The sequence below is a fragment of the Rhododendron vialii genome, chromosome 3a (genome assembly GCF_030253575.1).
Source record: "Rhododendron vialii isolate Sample 1 chromosome 3a, ASM3025357v1".
NCBI lineage: Eukaryota > Viridiplantae > Streptophyta > Magnoliopsida > Ericales > Ericaceae > Rhododendron > Rhododendron vialii.
Window position 1 is genome coordinate 22,615,656 of NC_080559.1, and position 14,402 is coordinate 22,630,057.

Below are 14,402 nucleotides of genomic sequence, written 5' to 3' on the forward strand. Positions count from 1 at the left end.
AGCAATGTATAATGTCGTTATCAAACCTACTGAATCACTTATTATTTAATTGATTCAATTTTAAGTGCTGAATTTATGTAATCAAATAATCCCTAGTCGATAACCAGTAATCGAGCATTCAGTGTTTATTGAGCAATATTGTCACTTACTCCGTTTGTTTCGATGTAAAATATTTACAATATAAAATATATTCCATGTAAAACATTTTTTCAGAAAATAAATTTTAAACTTTTATTTTCCGGTGTATGGTTGACACTTGAAAATATTTTCAGAAATCAACAAAATAGTGTAGAGAGAGAGAGGGCTTAAATGGTAGAGAGATTTGAGAATATTTGAATTAAACGTGGGTTAGGACTGACGATTAAGGAAACTGAGCAGTGATAATTGCAGTAAAAGGTAGAGAGTTCATTTTGAAAAATAACTTACGAAAAATTCAAGGGTAAGTCATTTTTATCCAATTAATAGAAAATATTTTACCTCATTTTTACACAACCAAACACTGGAAAATAGATAAAATATTTTATGCCCAAACAAAAGGAGCTCATCTCAAATATTCATTACACAATACACCTTTATGTGAGACTCTTATACTTAACCGTGTCTCAATTTATTGCACAATACACATTTATGTTAAGACTCGTATACTTAACCGTGCGTCTCCTATCTATATATAGTTGTAGAAGGGATTAAGGCACCCCTAGGAGTACTAAATTCCTTGCACAATATTTGTTTCTGATTTTAGATGAACAGAAAATATTAGATGCATTATTGCTTTGCTTTTTCCCTTGTCAGTAGTAGGGCAATTTGCATTTTCTCTTCTCTTTATTTTCTTTATTATGCCAAATTGTGTACAGGTACCTAACATTACGAATTTTACCCCCATGAATTAGAATAGTCCCCCATTAGCCAATGGGGTTTGAAATAAAACTATTGGAATTGCAACTAAATGCCAAAATTAAAACTACTCCAAAATAGAAAAAATTCCATGGGACTTGTTACCGACATGGATTTCTAATTGCAGCATAATCTTTCTTTTATTCGATCTGCTTTTTTTTTTTGGATCCGTGCAGTATAATCTCTGTGCAGTATAATCTTTCATTCCCGGCATAAGTCTGCGGCTCATCTTCCTGGTAATAGTGAAATTATTCACACTAAAGAGATATTAAGGGAAGGAACTCGATCTCTTCATTTTATAATATCGAATTCACATAAGTCATTGAATCTCAAATCCAACATTCGAATTCAAAAAATATTTAAATAAGATGGAAAATATTAAATATAGCAGCTACTTTAGACATGGAGGCGTGGGATGTTCCGACCTGAAGAAGTTGTTATTTTTATTTCAAAATTCGCACTATTGTTCCCAACGAAATAATAATAATAATAATAATAATAATAATAATAAGACGTACTGCAGTTTGCTACAGGGATTAAAGTAGTGCTACTTCTACTATTATTATATGGAGTAGTATAAATGAATTCAACATGCAATTAGGGGCTTAGAATTGTCTTCGATCGTGCCATCCACGTTCATATGTGTGTGTGTCTATATATTACTTCAAGGAAAGGAAACTTCACCAATGATATGTCTGTATCGATAGAGGTGTTATTAATTAAGGATGTCGGTTAAGAACCACCTATCCAGTGGATTGCGTTGCAAAATACTGAGTATAAATAGAAAATTCAACTTCTTCTTGGGATGTACTGTACAAAACCGGCCATATCTGTAAGGGCATATTCTTGTTCCTGTACGTGCATGTGTTTCCTTGTTTTGTACAGGATGGAGATATATAATATACTCCTATATATATAATAGAGTACTCCAGGTCATGTTTTTTTATATTATTATTATTATTAAACATACGTGGATAACACTTTGATATTTTTAATTTCCAAGTCTCTTGTTAAATCCCAAGATTATGCTCTGCTCAACCAATTGAGTTAGCATAGTGCGCGTTTGGTGCAATCGATCGCAAAAGTAAATTGTCGAAAACAAAAGTCAAAAAACAACAAAATGGAGATAGATTTTACAAAGTCAAAAATTTCCCCGAAGAAAAGTCAAATAGGAGTAATTTCAACTTTAAAAATTTTTTTGACCAAACAAGGCAAAAGGTAGAAACTGCGTTAAATAATTTTTTTTTATTTTTTGACATACAAGATAATTCCAATTATATTAATACGAAAAAAGACAAGGTACAATGAAACAACACAATACCAAAAACAACAAAACAAAAGATACATGATAGAAAGACAAATACTACTCTTTTCCAATATAGAAAAAGCCAAAAGCAAATATTTGCATAATTGTCAATTCTTGTACGCTTTTAATTAGGAGATTAGCATCCTCACCACTAATGAAAGATCGTTTCTTTCTTCTAGGATTGTTACTATTGCAACATGTTGGACGACAATGTGCACAACATGCTCATATGTCAGTGTTTCATTGGCTATTGAATGAGATGCTAATTTACAACAATCAATAACGCAAAGACACATCTTTATATATGTTGCGCAAATTATTGTGTATCATGTTGTGTTAATATACTTTGTCTTCTTCTTCTTCACTTTGGGCTTCTCTTCCAAGTTATTGGTTCTCTTCACTAAGGACCTCTTTATTAGGCTGGTTCCCTAAATTTTTTTTTTTTTTTTTTTTTTGTTTTTTTTTTGTTTGCGGTGTTCAAATTTCTCATTTGAATAATTCAGGATTATTATAAGAACCGAACAAGGTCCAAACAAAGAATGTGGGTTACCAGATTCGAAAATGCTAAGGCCATCAATAGTTTGTGCACCGATGGTGCACGGACCGGCACATAGTGCCCACTTTGGATTATGCACGAATGATCCAAGTCATTCAATAATTTTGAAATAATTTTTCAAGAGGCACGATGGAAAATGAGCTCATTCCGAATATTTGTAGGTACTGGATTAAGTATCTACACATATTGGATTGAACTGATTTTTCTTAGAAAACCATTTGAAAAATTATTTAAAATTATTGAATGACTTGGATCATCCGTACGGGACCTAGAGTGGGCACCGCGTGCCGGTCCGTAAACCGATGGTGCACAAAGCATTGGTGGCCATAGAAGGGTTCTTTACCAGATAGTGCATTCCCTCCACGACTGTATGTCTCTCTGTCTGTCTAAAAATCTTCAGACCGAGAAATAGACGCCCCGCTAATCGCGGAGTGTTCTTCGCATCAAGTCGTGGATTGATCTAGCCTGACGGCCATGGGCCCAGGATCCATAAAATCCCAATTTAGAGCAAGTCTTCCGGTCAAGGTAAACAAGCTTTTTATCTATTTTAGTTTGTCAAAATAAGAAAATTGCTTTGCACCAGAGTAACAAAATAAAGAGGTAAAAAATAGCTCCCAGTGGTTTCACTTTGCATTAATGCCTTGGAACTATTCATGGGTTATCCCATTACACAATAATTATTTCTCTCTCTTCCTCTCTCTCCCTCTCCCCAATGGAGCTCTAGTACCGGATGAATAGTAAATTTTTATAGTATTTTATAAGAATAGAGATGGTAATAGAAAAGATTGATGTAGGGTTGAGAGAGATTTGAGTAGGTAAAATGAAAAAAATGAACTGTTGAGTAGCTAAAATACACAACTATTGATGTACATGCTCTAGACGCTCTCTGTAGCTACGGTCTTCACATGCACCAAACAATCTCAATCATACAAATATGAAGTTGATAACCTCAAATGCGCCCTGGTAATCCTGGCTTATACCTTTGGTTATATTTCTCTTTCCGTCCCAAATTCTTTGTTCGGTCCGCAAAACAGAGTATTAAAAATAATACAATTTTTGCAAGAAAAAATCAAAAGTTTTTCAACAACTTACTAGATATCAATGATTCAATGAGTATTTTTAATTTGTGAAAAAAGTTTGAATTTTTTCTTGAAAAAATTGCATTATTTTTAACATTCCGTTTTGCGGACCAGACAAAGAATTTGGGACGGAGAGAGTACTAATTATTTTGTCGAGGAAATAAAGCAAGAATTACGCAATGGTTCGATTGAGTTTCTTTCAGGTTTCATAGTCGCGAGCAAGGATGGAATCAGGATTTGTATACAAGGATGGCAGTAACCGGGTTCAAGAAAACCGCTACATCCCGTTTTCTCCCTTGACATGCGACATAAGTTCAAATCTCTAAGAGGGGGAGCAATTGTATCCCACTTTCTCTCTAGGCGAGCACTGCCACAAAATAAAAGTGACAAGTAGCTCCAATTGGGAGAGCCGCTGCATTCTGCTCTGGTGAACACTGAAAAAAAAAAAAACACTTTTGCCAAGTTTTAGGGGATACTTGGGCAATGGGACATTCCTCGTTCACCCTGATTTGTTTTGTGGTGTGGGCTAGAGTTACGGACATCAACTTCCTCATAAAAAAGAGGGGAAATCTCTCTACCTACCACTATAAGGTTTTCCTCTAAGAGCGTAATAGACTAGGGACTACTAGCTAAACTCATCTACCATAATCTAAAACCACAATACCATAATCTAAAACCACAAAATCAGGCCTACTCATGATCAAATCAAAATTTTGGCCGCACCCGCGTAAAATTAACTAAGTGAGAAAGGGGGACATACTTGAGGAAAAATACTCTGCACAATCAGGCCATCTCATTCCATTGCAATGGGGCTCCAAAACAAAATATGCAAAAGACAATTAACCTGCTCCACGTGAGATGCAAAAGAAAACCCAACTCGTACCTTTTAACCGTGAGGCATGCAGCATCAACGAAGGACAGAAATGGGAGGTTGAACAAAGCATTATTATAAACGTAATAACAGACGTAACAGATTTCTAAGATCACGTCTGGATATACCTCATTAAGCATATGTTCACATTTTTTCAGAACAAAATCTCACGATGTCTTCAGCATATATGATGATTCTTGGTTGTTGAAATGGCCGGAAGTTATCCTTACTATAAACGACTAACCCACTTTACAGCTTAGGAATCCTGCCTGCCATTGTAAAAAACACAACTACTGTAACTCATAACTGTACCACAAAAAAGATGGAAGAAACCCAGTCATGGATTTCAGCTCAAGCCTTCAACTTCAGCTGGCAAAGTAAAAGTCGGTATTGGCATCTGTTTCGACACATCTGTTGTTGTACCCAAACAACCATTGTCCAGATTATGTTCAAATATACCCATTTGAGCTGTGGCACCCTGAAACGCACTCTGCCTATATCCGTTTTCCACCACTTGTGTCCCACTGCTGTCGAGCCCACTTTTGATCCAAGCAATATTGTTCAAATCCATGGCAATGGCAGCCAGCTCATGACTGGAGAAGGGAGGCGGCTCATCATATTCAACAAATTTTGGACCCAGCAAAGATTTTCTAGAAGAACCCCCACTCGACACTTCACAGCAACCATAACCACATCGCGAAGGAACAATGGGCTCACCACAGATACCTTCAAGAAATTTGCAGATCCCAAAGTCAGGTTTAACAGGTTGGATCAATGGACACTGCATTGGGGCAGTTGCAGAAAAACCAGTTGTCGAGCCACTTAGAGGGTTATAGACACTAAACGCACCAACGCGTGCCACCGGACGAGAAATTTGTGGGTGGTTTGCTTCAGCAGATTGATGATCCTCGTTTGTTTGAGCTTTATCTTCGTAATGGTTGGGTATAGTTTCTGACAAGCTCACGTATTCTCCCTCTGGGGTTCCAAATGAGTTATTATCTCCACATGAGAGGGTTTCTTCTGGGGACACCTTTGTCCTATTCAGGCTGCCTTCTTCCAAAGTGTTGATAGGTGATGGTTTAAACCATTTCAGATCCATGCACTTGCGTCGCAGAGTAGAATTCCAGTGGTTCTTAATCGCGTTATCTGTTCTACCAGGTAGGAGCTTCGCAATTGATGCCCATTTGTTTCCATGTATTGCGTGAGCTGCTAAAATGATGTGATCCTCTTCATCTGCAGCAAAAGTGGCGAATATGACTTCACCATAGTATATGCACATGTTTATCCATAGATTGACAAAATGTAGATGGATAGCACACGAGAGAACAGGCAGAAATTAAGCTTTTCAACTGGGTTATTGATGAAATTTCCAAAGAGTACTGTCATACAAAAGCAAACAGTGAAATGAAAAGAAAAAATAAGGACTAGTGCAAAGTCCAGAACCAACGATCAACCAAAATCAGTAGTACACACTAATATATGTGTGGTTGGTCCTAATGTTTTACTAGGGCAAAGTCCACTTTGAGCCCCTGTGGTTTGGGTCATGTGCGGATACACCCCCTATGGTTCAGAAGGGGCCAAAGTGGACTTTGCCCTAAAAAATAAGTCCATACAAAAACATCCCCCTTGGGTAGCTTTCACCATACAACACTCTCTGACTCTTAAGTTTTCAGCCAAAAATGACTTGGATCAGGTTTTTGAATGATGATTAATACAAAACATCAGACTGCCAAAAGAACAATAATGAAATCTCACTTTTCTGTCCACCTATACACCAATCACTCATCTTCCTGTCACAAAGTAGGTCCAAGACCAAAACTCATGTTTTGGATTCACTCAACTTACCAATCACCTCCATAGACTGGGGCAGGGACCAACCATCACTCAGGAGATTCTTTCATGATATTGAACGAGTTTCCTTGTGAGTCATAAGACAGATCTTGCACAACACTTCAACAGAAGTCCTTCTCTCAAAACTGTCAAACCAACTAGACCTTCCACGGACCCAACCCTACCAGAATTTCCCCAAACTGGAAACACTAAAAGCTTTGTTCAAACAAACAACAACAGACAGAAAAGTTCCTTTGGCCTTTATGACAGTGGTGGCTCCGGAAATTTAACATGGTATTCAAGAATTACCTTAACTCTTCTAGCTCTATTAACTAATAATATACACAAAATATGATAAACTAGCGTGAGTAGTGATCAATAAAATAAAAATACAAAAGATTTTACAATTGTTCTTGACAGAGTTTTATACTTTGAGCCAAGCAAGATTAAACTGCTGCACAAGTTCACAAACAATCATTTGGGGGAAATCGTGGCAAATAGGTTGGTATATTTTTTTATGCACATATGCTCTCGTTTATGGAGATATAGAGTCGACTATCGTGCAAGAGAAGCCAGAGCACGATACCGATAGATCCTTTTTCTCTCTCTATTTCTTTGATTTTTGTCATTAAGATTTAAGAGAGTATCTTGTTTTGAGCTAATGTATTAGGTGAATGAATTACCTGGATTGGTGGGTGCTCACAATTAGGACTGAGTGTTCAAAATAAAGCCTCAGATAAAATCACTACTAATAAAGATTTTTAAAAGATACTTTAGAGTGTCCAGTCGCACACCCATGCGGAACTGCCACTGCTTTATGATACCTTCAACCAAAACACTTCTTCAGTGCCACTGCCGTGTAAAGGCACAGAATACAAATCAACACATGAAAGTACGAAACTAATGAAAAGCCTCTGCATGATTAAATTCTCGGGGGTAGATGTCAACACTCATTATGTAAACATGCAGATGAAGTAACAGTATTCACAAGTGACTGTTGCAAAATTACAAATAACTTGAAGTACCAAGAAAGGGTCCAAAGGGATTGATTCTGCCCATTTTCTGTTCTTTAAAATGTGGACTGGAATGAATCCTCTCATTCCGACATCATTAGATTTTATAGTAAAGCTCCTGGCATTACCTAATTGAAAAACTAAGGCCAATGGTTAACATGACATCAGGTGCATTCTGCTGAACCCATGAGAGGGACAAGTTAAACTAGTTAGTAGTCTCTCCAGAAAAATTAGCTCAGTGGATGAGCTAGCCATAGGATGTAATTTGGTCTGTCTCTAGTCTAGAACTAATTCTAGACTACTAAAATTGAACATGTCCCAGACAATATGGACCAGAAGTCCTAACAAGGTCACCGTCTTCATGTACAACGATTAGCAATCCTCCTACAGTAAAATTTCTCAGCTAAAACATCTTAAGTCATCTCTTAGAAAATGAGAAGTTTGACAATAGAGAAATCTTATTTAAATGTAGCAATACAAGTACATCATTCCCTCTGGAATTTTACATTTCCATATTCCTCCATTTCGCTTTTCTACGTGTAAAGAATGCACTTGTCGAGGACCTAATAATTGTGTACATTCTCCAACACAACACAGAAGAACTATTTTTGTACACCAATACAAAACTAAGACAAAATATCTCTTTACAGGAGGGCTTACAAGAGGCTAAAGAATGAAATAATCCACACAAGTATTCGTGAATTCTGAAAATGCAATCAAAATATTCAGCAATACCTTCAATGTGTGAAGACCTAATTGCAACAAAAAGAAAGAAAAAACAGATAGATATCTAAAAACTTGCAAACAATTGTAATCAACTTTAGATGGGATGGTGTCTGGTCCTAAAGGAAGTGAAATTTGTCCACAATGGCAATTCATCCAGTGAAAGAACAGGGCATAAGCAGACAAGAAAAAATATCTTACACAGCGCAGCAATTCAATAGCTTTTGCAAGTCAAGAATAACATTTATCCACTTCACCAAAACAATGTTGAAGATTGTCTTTTGCATCGACCAGAAACCAATTTCTTGAAAATCTATGTAATCCATGATCCATCCAATGAAAGACGAAGAGATGGACAAAAGCATGAAAAAGATATGTCCACCAAAGCATCATTCAATTCAACAGCTTTTACAATTCAAGAAATTTTTATTCACTCCATTAAAAACCATCAGAAAAGGTTATTATAGACCATTGACTAAGGTTCTATGTTTAATGGAGCCAACCAGTATTTAATAACTTCAAACATAAGATTCTTAGTCGTAAATGGATGCAAATAATATAGGCAGTTCGAAGTTTCCATATAGTTCCTAAAGGTCCACAAATATGGTAGTTCCTTATTGAAAGGGAATTGAAAAATAGAAAATCAAAGCAACTATCCTTACATTATTGTGCATACCGATGCTCTAGACAATCAATGAAGGAAGCATGGTAATGTGCACATAAATTGATTGGGTCTCTAGGCCTGCCCTCTCTTATGCCATTTGGCTTTAATTTGGGGGCATGGTTTTACAACAAAACGTCCTTGTAGCTCCTCGGTTCTTGGAGGTTTAGGGGGGCCGCTGTTTTAGTGGTATTCTGAGAGCAGCCACTTAATGCATATATTGCCAAAGGTTAAGTCTGTCTCCAATCATCTCCCGCCCATACCCCCCAATGATTGGGGACTAGATGGGTTATGGTATGTTGTTGTTGTTGTATCCTTACATTATATATACCCTTGTAATACACCATCTTCTTCCATATGGTTGCAAAACAAGAGTAATTGAGATCATTATGATCTTTAGCTTAGCCCGATAGCCTCAATGCAAACATATATTTCAAGAAGACATGATCACCAGAGTTGTAAGTTGTAACTAAAAAGCTGTACGATATAGCATGAAGCTAAAGGTTTAAAGATACAAGAAATAAGGAGGTTAACGAAAGGGAACACGATGCAAGACCAATTAGCTATCTTTCCAGCTTAATCAAACTAAGTAGTCTCAAAAGTGCAGATGTAACTCTCTGATTTCTTCCATAATTCACTACATATGGGCACATAGCTCTAACATGGACAAAGACGAACTATTTCCACGGACCTCATATGGCTCGCCGAACCAAAGGCTTCATTGCATATCTTACCATACAACAGCATAATCATCCTTCTAGTACATTAATCCCTAGAACACGAGTACCTAGATGACAAATGCAAACGGTATTGTCATGTTCGTAAAAGAATAGAAACTTGGTTAAAGTTTAAATCTTACTAGTAGGGAGCTTCTAAAGTGGTGCCGCTCCCACCTTAGGAGCGCACTCCTGTGCTCCCAACAAAGGAGCTTGAAGGGAGGCCGCTCCCGATGAGATGGGAGCACGCTCTTTGCAAAGGAGGGAGCTTTTGTATCATGAACTCCTATATCTAGCCAAAGTGATGATATGGTGAAAAGAAAACCGCATATTGTATCACTAGTCCTTTGCTTCCACCTATGGTGGAGTTGGCATATATTTTTACTCCCTAAAATGATTGTAATTTCAAAGTGTATATTCTATGCTACATTATCTTCGTCATACATATATGAACACGTTCCTTTCACGCTCCCAATTGGGAGCTTCTATATTCTCCCACTCCCACTTTCGCTCCCGCTTTGTGCAACTAAGGTATAGATCCACAAGTTACATACCAAAGAATAAATCGTGCATTACAAATTCCTAAAAACTCTAATTCGAGAAGAAACCAAGAGAGCAGCAAACAAGCGATGGCACACTCACCAAAATCTGTATTCACAACATCTAATTTTGCGGGTCACAGAGAAATCCAGTCACCCAAAGTTGAAATCAAGTACTGTAATCAACGAACCACTTATCCTCTTCATTGGGCACAAAATGGTAAGCATTAACAATAGTGATATCACCCATCTGTCCCACGGCCATACATAGAAGCAAAAACAATTTCAAAGAGAGAAGAAGCACAAAAACTTTGGGTACATCTTTTCTCCACATATAAGTACCAGCTTTAATGTTCTACTATAGAATCATATATGCAGAAAAATACCATCAAAACTGCCATCACTACTCCGCTATAACAACCATCTCACGCAGCTAAATTTAACCAGTTCAAGAAATCCAAAATCATAACATCTCAAAAGAAGTGAGGGAGTTTGTTGTTTATGTAAGTGTACACATATTAGGCGAGGACTCTCTACTTCAAATGCTATAGAGTGTAAACGGTGCCATACTGCCATTTAACGTTCTTGTTTCTGACCAACACCCTAAAACCAAAAAGAGGCACTTGAATGCACCCATGAAAAGGGAAACAGAGACAGGGAGGAAGGAGAAATAACTGGAAAGACCGTAAACCTACATATCATATGGACGCAGAGCATTGAAAAGGACGATGGAAACAACAACAAAATACCCACGGCCGCATTCAGCACTACAAACCCTACTAAAGGGCACTACAATCAATAAGCAATCAGACTACTCCGACGCACACAACCAAAACCAAGACCAAAAAAGAAAACTTAAAACCCTCACATTCAACCCAAAATCAGCACACCAAAACTTACGCACGAGCTAATGAAGAAGCAAAACAAGTACTAGGACTTAGTAATCATAAACAAATAGCGAAAAGAGATTTAAATAGGTAATGGCAGTGGTTACCAGTAAATGGCTTGCGCTTGACGAAAGGGTCGAGCTGATTACACCACCGCAGGCGGCAAGATTTTCCCGACCTACCGGGTATCCCTCGGGCGATGAGGCTCCAATTCCTCGCGCCGAACTTGCACACGAGCCGGCTCAGTATCGCGTCCTCCTCGGGCGACCAAGGCCCCTTCACCTGGCTGCGGCCACCGCTGCCGTCGTTTCCGTTTCCTTCTTCTCCGTCGCCGTCGCCACCTCCTTCGAACACGACATCTCCGTCGTCAGCGGCGGCGGGAAGGAGTGTGGGATCAGCTTGATCGTCTTCCTTCATCGCTGTTTGTTTGTTTGTCTCTCTCTCTCTCTCTCTCTGGTCTTTCGGTTTTCTTCGCTATGTACCTACCTGCCTAACTGCAACTTGTTTCTTGGGGAGAGTGAAGAGTTTTTTGATTTTATTAAGGCAAATGTTTCGGATTCTCAAAGTCTGCCGTTTTTGTAAGGCAGTTTTTTTGAAATGACAACTGTGTCCCGAATCACTATCTTCTAAGGTTATAAACGTCGAGTATGGGCTGGGCTGGGCTGGGCTGGGCTGGGCTTTGTTTGGACTTTAGACTTGGGTCTTAGACTTTTGCGAAGAGCAATTCACCAAGAGATGCGAAAGGATTTTGGAGATCGAGACGAGATCTTCGAGTCAAGTTTGGAAAATGATTGGTTGCATAGCCTCTAATTGGAGAGGAAAATATTTACCCACTTGAGTACACTAATGCTAACAACACAGATAATGGAGTACATACTCCATGAACAAATTGTTTTAGGGCACGTTTTGGGTCTCACAAACATGATCGAAATCATTCATTTTGTTCAAAATATTTAATTTAGGGCCTCTATAAAAAGTCATTTCAACCGGATATTGGTAGGGGCCTTTACAAAACATCTAACTTTGTCCCAAAATTCAGGCCAAATTTTGAAACAAAGTTAGATATTTTGTAAAGGCTCTTACCGGTATCTGACAGAACTTATTTTTTACAGAAACCCTAAAAAATTTATTGTAAATAAAATGAGCGATTCCGATCATGCTTGTGGGACCCAAAACAGGTCCCAAAACGATCTGTGCATGGAATATGTACTCCATTGTATGTGCAACTAGCACAACTCCTTGAGTAATGGGTACAATGTTTTCAAGAAGACGGCTCCAAAAATTTAAAATAGGGTGTTCAGAAGTTATCTTAATTTTATTACCTAATCTATTAGCCAATAATATATGTACAAAATTTCATATATTAGTATAAAATAGTGCGATTCAAAAACATAATCTTTATTATTAAAAAAATTAACTACGACGCGAAATGATAACTTAAAAATATACACTATATTTGTTAACAATAATTCAATTTTTTTGAAAGTTCTCGTATTGCATAGTAGACAGTATTTCGAGAATGGAAGGAGTAAGATTTTATAGTTGTCATAAAAGAGTTCTTATATTTTGAGTCAACGGGTTTAACCAACGTATTATTAATCTTCTAAAATCCTTTTGAAAGAAATTGTAGCATGTAAGTTGGGGCCGAAATTTTCGAAAATATGATTCTTTATGACGACATTATGAGATTTTCTATCGTGTTCTTAAATTCGAAGAAATATTATTCAAGTTAACTGGATTTTGCAATGTAGTTGAATATTTTTTAAGCTTTATTTGTAATTTTATAAGCTAACTTGAAAAAAATAAAGTGTAGTAATTATTGTCATGAATGAGAAATTAACACATTTAGACTATCAACAATAGACATGGGGAGAGAACGCAGAGCATAATACATACACCAATAGATTCTTCTTTTTCTCTCTTTCTTTTTTTTTTCAATTTTTTTCATTATGATTGTGAGCTTTATTTGAGGTAATTTGTTAGGTGTTTAAATATGAATTATCTGAATTAATGGGTTGTAATTGGATTGTGACGGAATGTTTCAATTGGTTTTGAGTTGAGTGTTCAATTCTTTTTGGGCTAGGTGCTAAGGCTATAGAATTTGGTGTTCATTGATATTTGGGTGTTTGGACAAATAAGCCAAAGTGGCTTATTTTTTGTCCTTAATCAAATTTTTTTCGCATTTGTTAGTTTATCGTCAATTTTTTGGAGATTATTGCTTCGTCGTGACGAGAGGAATCTAAAAAGTAAAAAATTTTGATCGAAATCCAATTTTTTTTGAATAAAGACGAAAAAATTGGCTTATTGGCTTATTTTTTGTCTTTATTCAAAAAAATTAGGTTTTGATCGAAATTTTTTACTTTTTAGATTCCTCTCGTCATGACGAAGCAATAATCCCCAAAAAATTGACGAGAAACTAACAAATGTGAAAAAAAATTGAATAAGGACAAAATAAGTCATTTTGACTTATTTGTCCAAACACCCGACACTGTTCAAAGAAAGACTAAGCCATAATTTTTACATGTATTCTAATAATTTTTTTTCCCTTGGGTGTTTAGGTGACCATCCAAGATCACATGTACAACAGGCCTCTATAGAAGACGAGTTTTGGACGGCCTGGATGCAAAACACCCCCGAACTAATCTGGGCTGCAGATGCGAAAAATTGGACCAAATTGGTCCGGAGCAACTTTACTGAATCCGACCCCCGCTAACTATCCGGTCTAATCCTCCCTATTTAAAATTCATTACTTTGGAGAGTTTTTTTTTTTGTGTTTTTATTCCTTAAACTATGCACATTTTCTCTACTTCTTCACTAAACTATCAATTTAACGATTATGATTCAAAAAAATCAATTTAACAATTTCATCCCCTCAACTTCCACTCTGTTACCTATGTAGTCCAATTGATAACGCCTGTTAGAGTTTTGGACGGAAAATGCTTCACGTGCCTATCACGTGCGATTCCAACCCAGATGAAAGGGGCAAATTAGACAAAAACTACTCAACGAATTTCGGTAAGTAATATTTCTCAATCCGTAGGGACAAAACTACTCAACTGCGCAATTTCCCCCAAACATGCACCTTAATTATTCTATTACACATTGGTTGTGAAAAACCTCTCGTTGATTCGTGATTTAACTGAATTATGTGGTTATAATTATTTGAAAAATAGGTGGTCAAAACCTCAATTTAAAGTTAACACAGAAATGATTCTCACATAGAGAATTTTGCACATACATTTTTGTGGGGCCCATATCGGGGTCTCACAAAATGATCCGAATCGCTCATCTTTTTTAAAATATTTTTTGGAGGGTTCCTGTAAAAAA

The 14,402-nt window shown here is 37.0% G+C and overlaps 1 protein-coding gene and 1 non-coding gene across 3 annotated transcripts; one reads left to right on the forward strand and one right to left on the reverse strand.

Annotated features, from left to right (window-relative positions):
* Window positions 1–4,760: 4,760 nt before the first annotated feature.
* Window positions 4,761–11,638, reverse strand: LOC131320486 (transcription factor MYB1-like). Of its 2 annotated transcripts, none has more exons than XM_058351204.1 (2): window positions 11,183–11,638; window positions 4,761–5,963 (listed from the first exon to the last, which is right to left on the reverse strand). In XM_058351204.1, exons 1-2 carry the CDS (start codon window positions 11,490–11,492, stop codon window positions 5,053–5,055), a joined length of 1,221 nt encoding a protein of 406 aa, XP_058207187.1. In that variant the 5' UTR covers window positions 11,493–11,638; the 3' UTR covers window positions 4,761–5,052. The 2 variants fall into 2 exon arrangements, with proteins under 2 accessions (XP_058207187.1, XP_058207188.1); XM_058351205.1 differs by having other exon boundaries at window positions 4,761–5,939; window positions 11,183–11,630.
* On the forward strand, window positions 8,965–9,071 carry LOC131321458 (small nucleolar RNA snoR100). Its single transcript, XR_009198504.1, has one exon. It is a non-coding gene; the product is annotated as a small nucleolar RNA snoR100 (small nucleolar RNA).
* Window positions 11,639–14,402: the final 2,764 nt, after the last annotated feature.